At 49.0% G+C, this 15,817-nt stretch overlaps 4 protein-coding genes across 9 annotated transcripts; 1 reads left to right on the top strand and 3 right to left on the bottom strand.

Annotated features, from left to right (window-relative positions):
• Positions 1–1,599: 1,599 nt before the first annotated feature.
• On the bottom strand, positions 1,600–8,879 carry LOC108085008 (uncharacterized). 6 transcript variants are annotated; one of them, XM_070286678.1, is made up of 14 exons: positions 8,753–8,879; positions 7,177–7,884; positions 6,783–7,046; positions 6,561–6,724; positions 6,085–6,501; positions 5,973–6,023; positions 5,847–5,903; positions 5,380–5,772; positions 5,161–5,308; positions 4,863–5,095; positions 4,493–4,811; positions 4,166–4,427; positions 3,983–4,103; positions 1,600–3,926 (listed from the first exon to the last, which is right to left on the bottom strand). In XM_070286678.1, exons 2-14 carry the CDS (start codon positions 7,803–7,805, stop codon positions 1,984–1,986), a joined length of 5,001 nt encoding a protein of 1,666 aa, XP_070142779.1. In that variant the 5' UTR covers positions 7,806–7,884; positions 8,753–8,879; the 3' UTR covers positions 1,600–1,983. The 6 variants fall into 6 exon arrangements, with proteins under 6 accessions (XP_070142779.1, XP_017036936.2, XP_017036932.1 ...); XM_017181447.3 differs by having other exon boundaries at positions 5,880–5,903; XM_017181443.3 differs by having other exon boundaries at positions 5,847–6,023.
• Positions 8,880–9,600: 721 nt separating this feature from the next.
• On the top strand, positions 9,601–10,937 carry mRpL1 (mitochondrial ribosomal protein L1). Its single transcript, XM_017181480.3, has 3 exons — positions 9,601–9,889; positions 9,942–10,251; positions 10,306–10,937. Exons 1-3 carry the CDS (start codon positions 9,699–9,701, stop codon positions 10,870–10,872), a joined length of 1,068 nt encoding a protein of 355 aa, XP_017036969.1. The 5' UTR covers positions 9,601–9,698; the 3' UTR covers positions 10,873–10,937.
• On the bottom strand, positions 10,797–12,198 carry nac (GDP-fucose transporter nac). Its single transcript, XM_017181481.3, has 3 exons — positions 12,030–12,198; positions 11,247–11,970; positions 10,797–11,192 (listed from the first exon to the last, which is right to left on the bottom strand). The coding sequence occupies exons 1-3, from the start codon at positions 12,104–12,106 to the stop codon at positions 10,980–10,982; spliced, it is 1,014 nt and encodes a 337-aa protein (XP_017036970.1). The 5' UTR covers positions 12,107–12,198; the 3' UTR covers positions 10,797–10,979.
• A 122-nt stretch (positions 12,199–12,320) lies between these two features.
• Positions 12,321–13,088, bottom strand: Sgt1 (suppressor of G2 allele of skp1). Its single transcript, XM_017181482.3, has one exon. It carries the CDS (start codon positions 13,005–13,007, stop codon positions 12,459–12,461), a length of 549 nt encoding a protein of 182 aa, XP_017036971.1. The 5' UTR covers positions 13,008–13,088; the 3' UTR covers positions 12,321–12,458.
• Between the last annotated feature and the right edge of the window lie 2,729 nt (positions 13,089–15,817).

Below are 15,817 nucleotides of genomic sequence, written 5' to 3'. Positions count from 1 at the left end.
TGAACACGTGTTATGTTGCTAACAGGTATCAAATTATGATTTAAGGGTTATGCGAGGGCTGCATTTATACCTGATACCTGTTTGCTTATGCAATTGTGCAACATTGATCACGTGTTATGTTGCTAACAGGTATCAGGTTATGATTTAAGGGTTATGCGAGCGCTGCATTTATACCTGACACCAACTTCAGCATGTATCCCTCGAATGTTACCGTTTCTTAACTTAATAACAGGTGACAGATATATGTATATCGGGTCTGAAATATTAACCTTTGCGATAACCTTTTAATTTTATTGGAGAGTCTGCAATTCAGCAGAGGCTAAGAGAAGTCAATTGCCAATTGCAGAATTGGTCAGATATATCTTACATCAGCTATATATGTAAATTCAAAACATATTAGTAATATAAAAAATGTGAAGCCCATATATGAAATACTAAAAAAGTATTAATTTATATTCAAAATATTAATACGCCCTTTATAAAATATAGTTGTCGGATTTTCATAATATCAATATTAAAATTTTAGAATCCTAAAAATGCCATACTCGAAGAATGTGAAATATGTTGATAATTGTCGAAGTTCGACTTTTTTCTTGTAATTCTTCGATCGTTCCTATGGCAGCTATAATATATAGTCGTCCGATTTTCATAAAACTAAATATTACATTTTAAAATAATACAAAATGGCCATATCTCAAAAAAGATAAATATTCGTTGAAAAACAAAGAAGTTATAATTTTTTTCTATATATAGTTGTTGATATAGTTGTCCGATTTTCATAAAATTAAATATGAAATTATAAAATAATACAAGATGACACTATCTCAAAAAAGATAAAAATTCGTTGAAAAACAAAGATGTTGTAATTTTTTTTCTATTAATTTCCGGATCGTTCCTATGGCAGCTATATGATATAGTCGTCCGATATTCATAAAATTTTTACCAAAATTCAGGAATAATATAAAATGGTCATATTTAAAAAATAGTGCAAATATGTTGAAAAACAGCAAAGTTATAATTTTTTTTCTAAAAATTTATCAAACATTTGTATGGCAGCTATATGATATAGTCGTCCGATCCGGCCCGTTCCGACATATATAGCAGTGAGAGCATATAGAAGACTATATGCAAAGTTTCATTCAGATAGCTTTAAAACTGAGGGACTAGTTTGCGTAGAAACAGACAGACAGACAGACGGACAGACGGACAGACAGACAGACGGACAGACGGACAGACAGACAGACGGACAGACGGACATGGCTAGATCGACTCGGCTGTTGATGCTGATCAAGAATATATATACTTTATAGGGTCGGAAACGTCTCCTTCACTGCGTTGCAAACTTCTGACTGAAATTATAATACCCTGCAAGGGTATAAAAATGTATTCACTATATAATTGAAAATATTTAGCATCTGCTACATTTTCCAAAAACTAATATTTATTTAATTTATGATTAGAGCTTCGTTTGTGTAACAGCAAAAAAAAAACACCCCTGCTAATGCATTTAAAAACGATTTAATCAAAAGAAAATATATTTTTTAGTTCTGATATAATTATAGATTTAAAACCTTGTTCCAAAAAAGATTCTGTTTATTTAGTTTCATAATTTATTTTCGTTTTTACATTAAAAATCCAGTTTTAATTTTATTTATTAGTTCCTAGCTCGGCTTTAAAAAAATTCCAATTTATACATTTTAAAATGACGTTTTAGTAGTTCCACCTGAAAAAAATGTGTTAGGAAATAAAGATATATCTTTGGATCTGTTGCATTTACATAGCAAAAGCTACCACTTGAGTATCGTTCCTTCGACGGAGCCCGGCTGCCACTTGTTTTTGAATTCTTAGCCTTAATATTATATTTTGTATATATTTTTTGCAGTCCTGCTAACAGGACTCTTTCCTGATCTTAAAATGCACTCGGACAATTTACAGATATCACTCTATGACTAGATTCTGGACTTGGGACTTGGGATGCGCTGACTAGACGTCGCTCTCCTTCAGCTGGCGCACGTACTGCTCGCTCAGGGACTTGTTCAGGCCATCGAAGTTAATGGAGGACGGTGGACCCGCCGCCTGCGGAGTGCTGTGCGACTTAAGGACATTCCGACCCGTGGGACTCGGTGGCGGCTTCTCTGCCGAGGCGCCGGCGGTGATGCCGAAGGCCTGCGGTATGGCATCGGCCATGAGGGTTTGCCGGCAGAGTGCGGAAAGGGCACTTCCCGGTCCGGAAGTGGCGGGCGTCTCCTTGGGCTTCTTGTGACCCCTTCTCAGCTTCGAAGTGAGCGTGGCGAAGCCCAATTTACTAGAGATCTTGGCACTCCGGCTGACGGCTCTGGGCAAGCTATCGTAAGCACTAGAGGTGCCCACGCTCTCCTGATCCGTGGACACGTCCTGATAGGCTGGCGGCTGCTTAGGTGGCTCTTGGACGGTAGCCCGCACGCTGCCCGCACTGATACTCTTCTGGAGCACCATAGAGTCGCTGCCCTTGGGCGGCGGTGTCTCGGGTTCCTGTCGGGGCGTGACCGGTGCACTTTGCAGGAACTGCGCCTTCGCCAACTGGAGGCGGATAGCTCGCTCCGACAGTGGCGTGGCTGGGCGCTCCGGCGCCAGGATCTGCGTCGGGGGGAATTCAAACTGCTTGGCCTTGGTGGGCGTGTTCGGGTGCTTCCTCTGGATGCGGGGCAAGGTGTTGTCCTCCTTATTGGGCAAGACCAATGGCAAGGACACCGGTGGCGGAGGGGGCGCCCTCGAGAACGTCGATCCGGAGCCAGTCTTGGCTATCTTGTGCTCAATCTTGTTAGCAACGGTGGCACTGTGTGACTTGTGCAGCGAGTTCTTCTTGTAAAGATGCGCCTTCCTGGGCACCGGCACCGGGGGATTGGCCATCGGGTCCTGCTGCTTCTCCAATTTCTTGGACTCGGCCAGTCTCTGCATGCTGTCGCTGGCCAGAGGTGGACGCACCAAGAGAGATCCCCGACGCAAGTTCTCGCTGCTCTGGCTCTTCCTCAGCTCGTCCTTGGACGGCTGCTGCGAGGAAGAGATGCGCTCCAAGCTGATGGATTTGTACAGGCTAAGAGGTCTTGGCTGGCACTTGGATCTCTCCAGTTTCGGAAATTTCTCGTATTTCTCCAACTTTTCTGATTGCTGCTCCTCCAGAGGACTGTCCAGCTCCTTCTCGATCACGGCTATGCCCTCGAAGGCACTGGGCTCTGGGATGGTGGTGAACAGCTTACGTTTGGTCTTCACAAAGACATTGGCATTGGTGTTGTAGGTTCGGTTGTTGGACTCCGGCAACGGAGGAGGAACAAAGGCACCAACCTTTGTGGGAGGCGGAGTGGCAACCGTAGATGGTGTCGAGGAAGTAGTGGAGGCGGAAATTGGAGCCGGTGCCACGCATTGACTCTGCTCGATAAGTTGTCCCGGTCTGACCTTTAGCGAACCGTAGACGATTTCCTCTGGCTCATTGGCCGGCGCTGTAGATCCAAGCCGGAAATCATCGTCCAAGGAGCGCTGCTTCAACCGGAAGTTCTTCCGACGCAGCCGACGCGGCGTCTCCAGAACCGAGTGGGTGTCCGCATCGCTGCTGTCACTCTCCGTCTTGCTGTTCTGCCGGGAACCCATCTTGCGCAGACGCAGCAGCTTCTTCTTGGCACATGCACTCGTGCCTGCTCCTCCGTTGGCCAGGGAACCGGGATTAATAGTCGGTGCACTGGAGCGACAGAGGGTGCCAGTGGTGGTGCTAGTCTCCGTCTCGTGCTCCATGGGGGAGGCCGCACTGGCGCTATTATCCTCCTGGGCTAGGCGATCACGGCTGGAGTTGTCGCAGGTGGCATAAGCCGAGCTGGAGTCCAACTGCTGGCCATCCTCGCTGGTGATGTTGATGTCGGGCACAATGTCTCGGGGATAGCGATTCGTTCCGCCCTCTGAGGAGTTTGGAAAGGAGTAAGGAAAGGCTTAAAGTTGTACAAGTTATCCTTACGTATGCTCAGCTTGAGGCACTGCAGAGACTCGTGCAGCCCTTGAAGCTCCTCCAGGTACTCTAGGGTTCTCTCCTGCATGGTTTCCTGGCAACAAGCTTCGTCCAGGGGAGATTTCTGGCTCTGCAAAGAGGAATTTATTTATGTATTTTCCTCATGAGATTTTGCAAACCTAGGCTGCTCACCAGTTCCGAGAGCCTTCCCAGCTCGCTCTGGACATCCGATATGGCGTTGAGCACGCCCGCCTTCATCAGGTTATTTGAGTAGTACGGATATATGCTGCGAATGCTCAGCAATGCGGCCTCGCAGTCCCGCATGGATGGCTGTTCCGGCAGGTCGGGCGAGGCATTCCTCAGTTGGCCAAATAGATCGTCGGCACGTTTCAGAGCTCCTAACAATGGGGCCAGATTTGTGTGCGACTCGAAGCTCTGCACGCGGCGAGAGTTGCTGCAAGGGAAAATGGAATTCACTGATATAGCTGATGGAGGAGCAGAGGTTTCGGCAACACCTACACATAGTCGTTGCACTGCACCTCCTCGTACTTGTAGATGGGCGTCTGCTGCTCCACCAGGGTGTGAGCGGTAACCAGGGGCGAGGCGGTGTCGTGAATGTGCTCCTCCACCTCGACCATGACTGCCTCCGGCTCATCGTACTTCTTGAACTCGTGATCGGTAAGGGCGTCGGCACTGTCCTCGATCTCCTTGAGATCGTTGACGTCGTTGAGGGACAGGGACGAGGCCTGCTGGGAGATAGCAGGCAGGGGCTGGCAGTTCGGCGACACGCTGTCCAGGGAGAGCGAGCGGCTGAGGGTGGGCGAGTGCTCCGCGGCAGCTGTAAAACAGAAGGGATTAGCCCAGAGTCTATGTGAGTCTTAGGAACAACCTTTATGACACTCCTTGTTGATCCTTCGCACATCGATGGGACAGTAGCCCGGATGCAGCAGGGCAAAGGTGGATGCCTCCGGGCCTATGCCCCGGGCCTTCTCCCATTCGTACAGCTTGCGGGTGAACTTCCTGGAGATGCCCTCGAACTTCATTACCTCGCCATCGGAGGTCTTCACCTCGATCTTTTTGGAGGTGTGATCGGGCGCCACGATGGCCTTGAGGCGGGACAATCTGCGGGAGGAAGGATTCGGATAATTATCTCCGAGGCTAGTGGCGGACTGCGGCTGTGAACAGACTTTTCCTTGTCGTGCGGCCTGTGCTTGTACCAGCGATCATCGTCGGATCCTCTTCTCGTGGACTGACCGTGCTTGGAGCCTCGCTTCAGGGAGTCATTATCGGAGGTGGTGCCCCCGACAGGAGCACACTTTAAGCGGTTCCATTGCTCTGAAATCACATACAAAATATTTTTATATCTTGAATCATTTATTAAATCAGAACAAGGACACCCTGCTCACCCAACTTCTTCTGGAACTTCTCGGGCAGGTCCTTCTGATCGGGCAAGGCACACAGTCCCTGGCCCTCGAGCTTCACCTGGCCCATGCTCCACAGGTTCCAGTCAATCTTGGGCTTCACCTCACCGCTGCTCTGGCTCTTGGCCGTGGGACTGGCCGCCGGTGGGTCCGATGAATAAGCTCCGCCCGAGCAGTTCTGCTGCTTGGCCCGCCACTTGTGCAGCTTCTTCTTGAACTGCGGCGTGAGATTCTGCTCCAGCTGGTCGGTGGACATGAGCTCGCTGTGCTGAAGCAGCTGAGTGGGCGAGTGCTCCTCGCTGCTGCGCTTTCCACTGCCGCCGGCACTGGGCCCCATTGCTCCTCCTCCTGAGTTGGCTCCGCTTCCCAATTTGACGCCTGAAACGATTGGAAAGCACAGCGGTTACAACTCTCTGGGAGATTAGAGTGTGGGCTATTCAGGAGATCCCTACTGCGGTTGCTGGCGCTGGAACGCTCGAACTCACGCTGCTTGTTCTTAAACTCCGAATCTAGTTTGAGTACGAGAAGTTGATAATGTTGAAATACCTCGTCATCTGCGTTCTGAGGGAAATTCTTACGATTTGGCGTGGTTGGCTCCGAGAAATCGCCACTGGACAGGTCCTCGCTCTCTGCAAGAAAAGCGTCAAAGTTAACAAAGATTCTTACGGGATGTATCAGGAGGTACCCCACCAAATTCTCCAAAGAAATCCGAGTGCCTGGATGGGCTGCTGGGCACGGAGGATGTTCCCGGCGAGTGGACACGACGCATGCGCGAATCCTTGGGACTCTTGAGCGGCGAGTGCAGCTGCGGCAGATCCGAACTATATATCTGGTTGACCTGGCTGAGATTGAGCGGACTGGGCGGCAGTTTCTGGCGCCGGCTGCTGGTAGCCTTAATCTCCGCCACATGATCCTCTGGCAGCACCTCGAAGTCGGAGAAGGCCCTGGAGCGGCGCAGCGACTTGCTGGACGAGGACTTGGCCGCCAAAGGGGGTGCAGAAGATCTGATGCTGTCCAGGCGTTCATCAGTGGCGGACTTGCGCAGTTCCACCTCGAAGTTTGAGGTGCGCGAATCGCATCGGGTATCGCTCTTGGAGGAATCGCGACCTGCAAGGAGAAACTCATATATATTATTTATATAAATATATTTTTTATTTTTTATTTACGAAAATTCTGCCTGCAGCCCGCCTCGAGATCGTCCAAAGAACTGGCCGAGCTGATGGTGCCCGGTGTCCCGCCAGTATCGCTCATAATATGCCCGGAGGAGGAGCTAATAATGCTGTCCGCCGAGCTGCTGCCGGCTGCCACGCTAATGGGAACTTTGAGGTACCTGAAAAAAAACAGGAATTAACGGGAGTTGGAAGGGATCTTCGAGTGCATGTACAGACCTCTCCACCTCATGGTTGAGCGGCATCAGGACACTGTTTTCCGGCGCCCCTGGACCGGAGGGCGGAACATTGGCCCGCTCCCACTTGAAGGCGGCCTTGACCTTGGTCCATTTGGAGACCTTGGCCTTGTTGTCACTGTACGTGCTCTGGCGTCTCAGCAAGTAGGGACGCGACGAGGAGGTGCTTAGCTTGGAGCCCGAGCGCTCTGCCTTCATGTAAAGATTTAGATCGTCGTCCATCATGGACTTGCTGCGCTCTCTGATTCTAGGACAGAAAGGTAATTAAAGGATAAATATTCTTTTATAAATTCATACAAAAAAGTCATAGAAGAGAATGAAAAGGAAAAGCCTCCCTGAACCCAAAGGGGTTTTTATATTTCAAGGATTATCCCTACCTTTTAAACTTTCCCTGCTTGAAGGGTGGCACCACCTCTGTGCCCATCAGCGACTCCAGCCAGGTGAGCGAGTGCTCCAGCTCGAACTCGTTGTCGTTGTGGGTCGTATTCAGCCTGGCCGGCTTCGCAGGTGGACGCTGCCTGGCAGCTTGACTAGTGGAGGGCAGCTCCTCCTCCACCCCCATCTTGGCTTCCTGCTCCGCCGCCCGTTCGCCCGCCTCGTTGTCCGCTATGGTGGCCAGTCGCTGCTCCAGGAATCCCTCTAGTAGAGCATATGTTCTGGTCAGTTCGTCCATGGCCTCGATGGCAGAATTTAAACGCGTCTTCAGCGGCTCAATGGTGCCCCTGTCCGCGCGGTAAGGCAGGCACTTGGAGCAGGCGTGCTTGCCCCGCTCACACACGGGCAGGTCCTTGACCTCCCTTCGCTCGAACTTGGGCGAGGCGGAGAGATTGCGTGCTCTAGAGGCCACAGCCGGGAACTGAAAGATGTTCTCCTCGGTGCGGCCGCACATGGCCGGCGGGGCTGTGGGCAGGCTCTCGTAGTGCAGGACATTCTGCCGGACACGGGTCCTGCGGGGCTTCGGCGGCGGCTGCTGGGCTGGAGTCGGTGGTGGCTTGTCCCAGTCCATCGCGGTATCAGGGGCTCTTGACGGAGAAGGGGAAATCGCTCAATTGGGGCTTTGTTTGTTTACGCTGCCAGATACGCCACTAAAAACGCACACAAGACGGCAAAATCGGAGAATTATCAGAGATCAGAGTCGGGGCACGGGGACGGTAGATTGTTTATAAAAGAGGAAGACAAATGTAGAACGTCCGCTGCCGCCGCGGCGAGTCTTAAAGTGTAACGATTAAATCCACAAAATGTAAACAATATTTCGTTCGAAAATCCCATTTCAGCACGTTTCCCCACATGTGCGAAAGTTTTTGGATATTTTTCTTTTTGTTTTCTAAAAATACGCACGCGTGTGGTCACTTAACCGAAACGGAGAACGGAGACTGCTCCGGAATGCACTCCGTCCATGGGTTCAGTTTCGGTTACGGCTACGCTTACGGCTCAGTCCGCGCGGAGCAGCGAATAACACACAAAAATCACGTTAAATAGAGGCATTGCCTCCGAACTATTTTTAAAACGCTGACACTCTTTTGTTTGCGCCTCCCCATGGCGATCGCAACACACCCAATCCCAGTCCCCACCCCCCTGGTACGGATGGCCGGAAAGTGCGCACACTTCCTTTATTACCATTTATTCCTCTTTTTAGGTTACACACCATTAATATTCTCAGTTTATGCGAAAGTGCACGCACTCAGAGTGCTCCAGTGGGCGGGTGGATGGGCGGAGGCTGGGTGGAGGCCGGGTGCGGGCAGAGATCATCATGTGTATACTTTCACTAGGCGTTTCGCCACTTTGCGAGCGTTGTTATATCGAAAACTGTTGCCACACATTGAATACACATTTTTCTTGATACTTTTCCTTTTCCCTCTCGGCGGCGGCGCCTCTTGGCTTGGCTTTCCTTAGCTTTATCGGTCTATTTCGGGGCTGTTTTTGTTGAAATGAAAAACAATAACAAATTATTACTTGCACTTTCCCATGCACACACTGGGGCTCTTTTGTCACTCTCCCCCACTGCGGAATTCGTTCGCGATTTTCCACGGCGCACTCGCTGGGGCCAATCCCCAAAGGCAATTCCGTGTCCGTCCGTAGCGCCGGTCGAGGCTATTCTGAGCACTGTGCCGTGCCGTGCCGCCAGTGCTTCCTCCGTACGCATCGGAAAAGTCGGAAAATGTGAGATTTATTTTTAGAGAGGACGCGAGCGTGGTACTCTGGCTCTCCTTTCTCAGAATTTCTCTTAGATCTGAACGATAGGTGGATTCAGGGGTTATCGTGGTGGGCTAGAGAGATTTTAACGGATTAAGATCTCTAGATAATAATACATGCTTTTAATTAAAAATTAAGACCAATGCTTGCGATACTTTGTTGTAAGGAAATTATTTATTTAAGGCCCTTAATCAGTGAGAATGATTTAATACTATTTTTTACATTCAGCTAAACTATTAAGTTAAAAATGATATAGGACATAACTTGTAATGTCTTTAATCGGTCAAAATATAATGATTTATCTGATAGCTATTTAGAAATCCCAGATAAGTTTTATGTTTTTATTTTTAGCTCATTTGCATATTTATTTTGAAAGGCTCGAGTTATGGTTCAAGCTTTTGCTTTTTAATAACAATAAATAAAATAACGGGTTTTCTGCCTTTGAATTCAAATTCAAATTTCCCGGCAAAATCTGAATGACAAAAAAACAATTTGATTATTTTCGGGGCGAATGACAAATTGGTGTCTATTTTCGGGGCGAATGGCAAAGTGTGTCTTGCCATTCGCCCCGAAAACTGACACGCGTCTTGCCATTCACCCCGAAAATGAACAGCTGTCCGCCATTTTCCGGGAAACGCCGACACACCACAAGGCGAATACGTAATCTTTGCCGGAAAACGCCAATAAACAAGGAAGTTTGAGAGAAATGCAGTCCGTTCTGGCCTCCATGCGCGCCCTGGCCCTGCGGCCGCCGGCGGCGGAGACCCTCCGGCTGCTGCACCTGTCCGCTGTGAGCGAGGCGGCCCGCAAGGGCACCCGGGAGAAGGCCCGCAAGAAGAAGGTGAAGGTGGAGGTCAAGAAGGTGGGCTTCATCCCGCACAACCAGCGCAACAAGAAGTGAGTAGTGGCCCCCGTGCCTGGGCAGAGACTAACCCTCCTCCGCTGCCAGGGTCAACGTGAAGCGGGCGGACAGGCACGTGGACGACTCCTGGAAGCAGGTGCCGAAGGACGACTGCTATGTGGGTCGCTACTACCGCTGGCCGGTGTACTCCGTGGCGGAGGCCATCCAGTGCCACCGGGAGACCCACCACCCCAGCATGTACAACGTGCCCAGGGCCCCTCTGAACGTGGACATCGAGCTGGACATGCAGGCCGAGAAGACCACCCGGTTCGTGGACAACTTTCAGCGCATGGCCATGATTCCGCACAGGTTTGAGCACGGGGAGGAGCGCAAGATCATAGTCTTCACCAAAGGAAACGTGAGTGTGCCCAGAAGACTCCAGGCTCCAGATCTATATGGTTTTTCCTTGCAGAGCGAGGTCCTGGAGGCGCGGGAAGCGGGCGCGTCCCTCGTGGGCGGCGTGGAACTGATCAAGGACATAACCGGCGGCGAGCTGCTGCTCTCCGACTACCAGTACGTCATTGCTCACCCCAACATCCTGGCCGAACTCGTGGCCCTGCGCGGCCTGATGAAGCGCAAGTTCCCGAACCCCAAGAGCGAGACGCTGGGCACCAACCTCGCCGAGATGATCGTCAAGTTCTCCAGCGGCATCAGCTACAGCGCCTCGAAGGACGAGTACCAGCAGAACTTCGGCCTGATAACTGCCTGCGTGGGAACCCTGGACATGGACGCCGGGAAGCTGGAGGAGAACATCCAGCACCTGCTGCAGGACGTCAACACGATGAGGCCCAAGCGCGAGGGGCGCTTCATCACCCGCGTTCTGCTCAAGAGCCCGCCCAGCAGCGAGCAGCTGAAGATCGACCCCTTTGTCTATGTGCCGGAGATGTGGGACAAGAGCTCGGCGAAGGTGAAAAGGGAGGGAGCCAGGAAGCAGCCAGAGCCGGCGGAGGAGCCCCACGAGGCCGTGGCCACCAACTAGTTGTCATACATGTGTATTCTTGTTCATGGATCGCTTGTGCATACTTTAAACCTACATCTCCTAGAGTCCTAAGCAGTCTACGTTACTTTGGCGGTTACATTGCTCCTCTAGGCCTTCTGGGTGGCGGCGTTTCGCTGCTGGTGCTGGCGCAGCATCTCCAGCTGCTTGACCCGCGTGTAGGCGGCGCTGGCCACGAGGACCACCGCGTTGGAGGTCCACCAGAGCGCCGACCGCACGTCATGGTAATACTGGGTGGCAATAACGGTCTGGGCGCAGGCCTTGGCAGTGCCCGAGATGTTGTGCGTGAGCGGCGAGGTGACCTGCGGATCGGATGAGATAAGCGGCTACTGGCGGACCATACGCTCTTAGCTCACCTTGATTTCCAGAGCGGTGACGAATCCAATGGCGAAGCCACACACTCCACTGAGCGTCATGGCGGCCCAGAACCACGGGGCCCACAGGTGCGGATACGTGATAATGGTCTCCAGCTCCCCGTTGATGATGATCAGCGGGAGGAAGAGCAGCGTAGAGTACAGGTTGTTGTAGTAGCTGAGCAGCCACACCTCCTGGTTGACGTGGCCCAGCGACTTCTTGGTCTGGATGGAGAACATGGCCAGGGCCAGCGAGCTGAGCACCCCGAAGACGGTGCCCCGCCAGGAGAAGACCTCCGTGAGGCTCTCCTGGTCCACGCCCAGCCAGAAGCCAATGACGATGGCGCCGCAGCACAGCAGGCACTGGAAGCTGGTGCGCTGGCGCAGGATCACGTAGGTCAGCACCACGCTGAACACCGTGGTCAGGGAGCGGCCGATATAGTAGAACGCCACCGTCACGTACGCCAGCGAGAGGTTGTTGGCCCCGATCATCAGCGTGTAGAGCACGGACAGGGGCAGGATCTTCCGGAAGGTGTCTATGTCCAGCGGGTTGCCCTCGGGAAAGGTGAAGACCGACGGATACCTCCTGCTCAGCCGGCTCATCAGGAAGCAGATGACCGTGGAGACGACGCACTGGAACCAGGACATGAACAGCGGAGCCCCCAGGTTGACGGTGTCGCTGCTCAGCAGGTGTTTGTTCACGAAGACCGTCAGAATCGAGGTGCACCTGTGACGGAGCGGCGGGAGGATGACCGGGTGCCCGAAAACAGCACGCGTTGCACTCACCAGTAGAGGGCCACCACGAAGAAGATCTTCAGGTACTTGTTCACCAGCCGGTTGTGCTCCTCCAGGTTCTTGTACATCTTGGACTCTTGGAGGGTTTGTGCGCCGGAAAAGGGAGTTTTGTGCGTTCTTTCCACGTCTGCGAACCGGTCTGGCGCATCAGCTGTTCGTAGAGTGCGAGTGCGGGGGTAGTTCGAAGAGTTTGGGTAATAGGAATAACCTATTTAGGGAGTCCATTAATATTAGTACTAAAATAGTTAATAATAACCCCAAATAACACCCGAACCCCAAGAGTGCAATGCTTAAATCATATTTATTAAAAACAGTTGTTTTGTTAGTTTAATAGTGTTAATAGCGGGCCTCCAACCGATCCTGTGTAAAAACATGTGTATATATAATCTCTCTTCCTCTCTCTCTCCAGCTTCGCTGCCACTACTTGTCCCACTCGCGGAACTCGGTTCCCTCGGGCGGCTTCACGGTCACCTTCTCCTTGGACACCTCGCCCCAGTTCGTGCTGAGCACCGTGCCGCCGGACTCGGAGAAGGACTTGTTCATCGCCTTCTGCACCTCGGGCGACGAGGAGCTGTAGATCTTCTTGAACAGGTTGTTCAGCGCCGCCTCGCCCTTGGCCTCCTTCTCCTCCACCTTCTCCTCCTCGCTGACCAGCTTGTCCCAGTTCTTGGCCTGGGCCTTGGGCGGAGCGGCTGCTGCGGCGGCGGCAGCCGGCTTCTCCAGGGCCTCCCAGCGCACGCCCGTCTCCTTGGCCAGGGTGATCTCCACCTTCGTGGAGTAGGCCTTGTGCGAGGAGCGCTCCGGCACTATGGGGTGCAGCAGCAGGAGGTCCAGCTCGTAGTCGTCCGCCGTCATGTGCACGCGCTGCCCGGAGATCTCCACCGCGTAGTGCTTCTCGGCGGCGTTCCTCAGGAGCACGGTGATGACCACCTTGGCCTCCGATTGGTACCAGTCGTGCTTCACGGACATCTCGCTCCGCTTTAGTCAGTGATTCGTCAGATTTGGTCTTTGTTTACGGCCTACTAAATTAAATTCCCATGAAATAGAGATGTCAAAATGACGCAGACTAGGGCTGGTAATCGATTCTACAATCGATTTGTATAGTTATGCAATCGATGTTTAAATCTAAGCGTTGCCAGACGAGAAACGGAAACGGCGCCTTTTTCAAATTAAAGTTCAAATTAATTTACTGGATAAATATAAAAACTTGAGCAAAAACCGAAAACCGTCAAATAGTAAGAGTTTCAAGTCAATTTCAAAGAGGAAAGTCTTAAGTTGTGTAAACATTATGGGAACTAACTAACAGCATCAGCAATTTCCGGCTTTTATAATAGACGCCCTCACCGACCGCCTCCATCCACCCCAGCTGCACCGCAGCCGAGTTGTAGAAAGTTTTGGGCCAATTTACGTGCACTTCAACTTTGGCAATCAATACGCTGGTGTGGCGAAAACAGCAGTCGAATCGAAAGCGAATAAGTCCCGATGACAGCCAACATAAATTCCGGGGGTCCTTGTCCTTCCTTCCCACCCTTCCTTATCTTCGGTCCTTCGGGTAAAATCCGCATCTATTTCCTCAAAGTTTGCTCCCAGTGACAGCAAAAATGAAAAGTCAGTGAGTCATGTTTTTCTATCATTGTATTTTGTTCCCATCAATTGAACATTTTCCGATAAGTTGAACCCTTTTTGTCCTTCCTAAACTTAGCTTGTTGAGTTTACTTATATTTAAACTATTTATGATTTATGTTGAAACATATAAAGTGTTCAAGTTGCCCATCTTAAGGTTATTATTTTGTAAGCCCTAATTTAATTTAGCGGTTGCTGTTAATTATTAAACAAATTAAAAATGCATTTATCTAATAAACAATAAAGGGCAGGTAAATCAGTCAAATAAATCTTGAAAAAGTTTAAAATAGTAAACAAGAAAGGAAGCTAACTTCGGCACGCCGAAGTTTGTATACCCTTGCAGATTGGTATCGATGTTTAAATGCTGAAAACACTCACAAAACAGAGTTTCATTAAATTTTACCTAGACTTATTATGTTTACAGTTGGACAGTTACAGTTTTACATTCCCAGCTTTACAAATTTTATACATTTACCGATCGCTTCTATGGCAGCTATGTATATGATATACTTGTCCGATTTTTATAAAATTTATACCACAATTCTAGAATAATAAAAAAAACTTATATCTGAGAGTAGATTAAAACCCTGCAGCAGGCGTAAATAATTAAAATATTTATAAATGCAATTTAAATATGTAAATGTAATTGATGGAACACACAAATATGAATCAATAAAAGATGGTGAAATCAATGTGCAATTTTTTTGTGAAGGCGGCATTTATTTGGGATCGTTTGGGGAAAAATCTAATTATTTTGAAAGCAAAATCTAAATTTTTAAATTGGTTTTCTGAATTTTAAACATTTTTTTCGGATATTTTACAATTCTTCTAAATTTTTAAAAAATTGTTCTAAATCTTTAAAATGTTTCTGAATTTTAAAATTTTTTTTCTGAATTTTTAACATTTTTTAGATTTTTTATATTTATTTAAAAATTTTTTAAATATTTTAACTGCCAAATTTGAATTTGAATTTAACGACGATCAGTTTCAGTGTGCCCAGGTGCAGTTGTAAAATAACACCTAAATTTGGATTCAAAAGGTTTGAGTCTGCGCTAACTTTCGCCGGCTCCGAAATGGTTTGAAACTTGGACAAAATTTACATATGGTCACACTGGCCCGTTTTTCGTGGCCCAAAGTTTTTATAACAGTTTATAACAGTTTTTAGTTGCTTGCTGCTGGTTTCTGTTCGCCTGGTACCCCGATTTGGGAAACGGGCAATTTGCTTGGAAATGTTCGGAAATTTGGATGGGTTGCTGTAGGGATGTTGTTGTAAAAAGGTTGTTGTTGCCATAAGCTGTTGTTGTCGGCAACAAATAGGTATAAATGCATAAAATGAAATATAACAGTTTATACCAATTATTATTTTTGCCCAAATGTTTTTATAACAGTTTATACAAGTTTTCAGTTGCTTACTGCTGGTTTCTGTTCGCCTGGTACCCCAGTTTGGAAAGCGGAATGAAAAGTTTTGCTCACTTCCATCAGTGATGCTCACTTCCATCAGTGATGCTCACTTCCATCAGTGATGCTCACTTCCATCAGTGATGCTCACTTCCATCAGTGATGCTCACTTCCATCAGTGATGCTCACTTCAAACAGTGATGCTCACTTCCAACAGTGATGCTCACTTCCAACAGTGATGCTCACTTCCAACAGTGATGCTCACTTCCAACAGTGATGCTCACTTCCAACAGTGATGCTCACTTCCAACAGTGATGCTCACTTCCAACAGTGATGCTCATCTGCATCAGTGATGCTCATCTGCATCAGTAATGCTCTATTGGGACAAAATGGCAACTCTCTAACTGCCAGTGATGCGCATCCAGCTATTTTGTATTAATGGGACAAAATGGCATCTCACTAACTGCCAGTGATGCTCATCTAGCTATTTTGCATTATTGGGACAAAATGGCATCTTACTAACTGCCAGTGAGCTCATCTAGCTATTTTTAATTTTTTGCATTTATTTCTCACTAACTGTCAGTGATGCTCATCTAGCTATTTTGCATTATTTAGGCAAAATGGCATCTCACTAACTGCCAGTGATGCTGATCTAGCAATTTTGCAATATTTTATGTTTTTTCCATTGTCCACCGCAAGAATGCCCTTCTATTAATCCTGTTTAAATTATCCCACTCCTCATAAGTCAAAAATAAAAA

Source organism: Drosophila kikkawai, chromosome 3R (assembly GCF_030179895.1).
Source record: "Drosophila kikkawai strain 14028-0561.14 chromosome 3R, DkikHiC1v2, whole genome shotgun sequence".
NCBI lineage: Eukaryota > Metazoa > Arthropoda > Insecta > Diptera > Drosophilidae > Drosophila > Drosophila kikkawai.
This window is presented reverse-complemented; position numbering and strand designations above follow the sequence as displayed.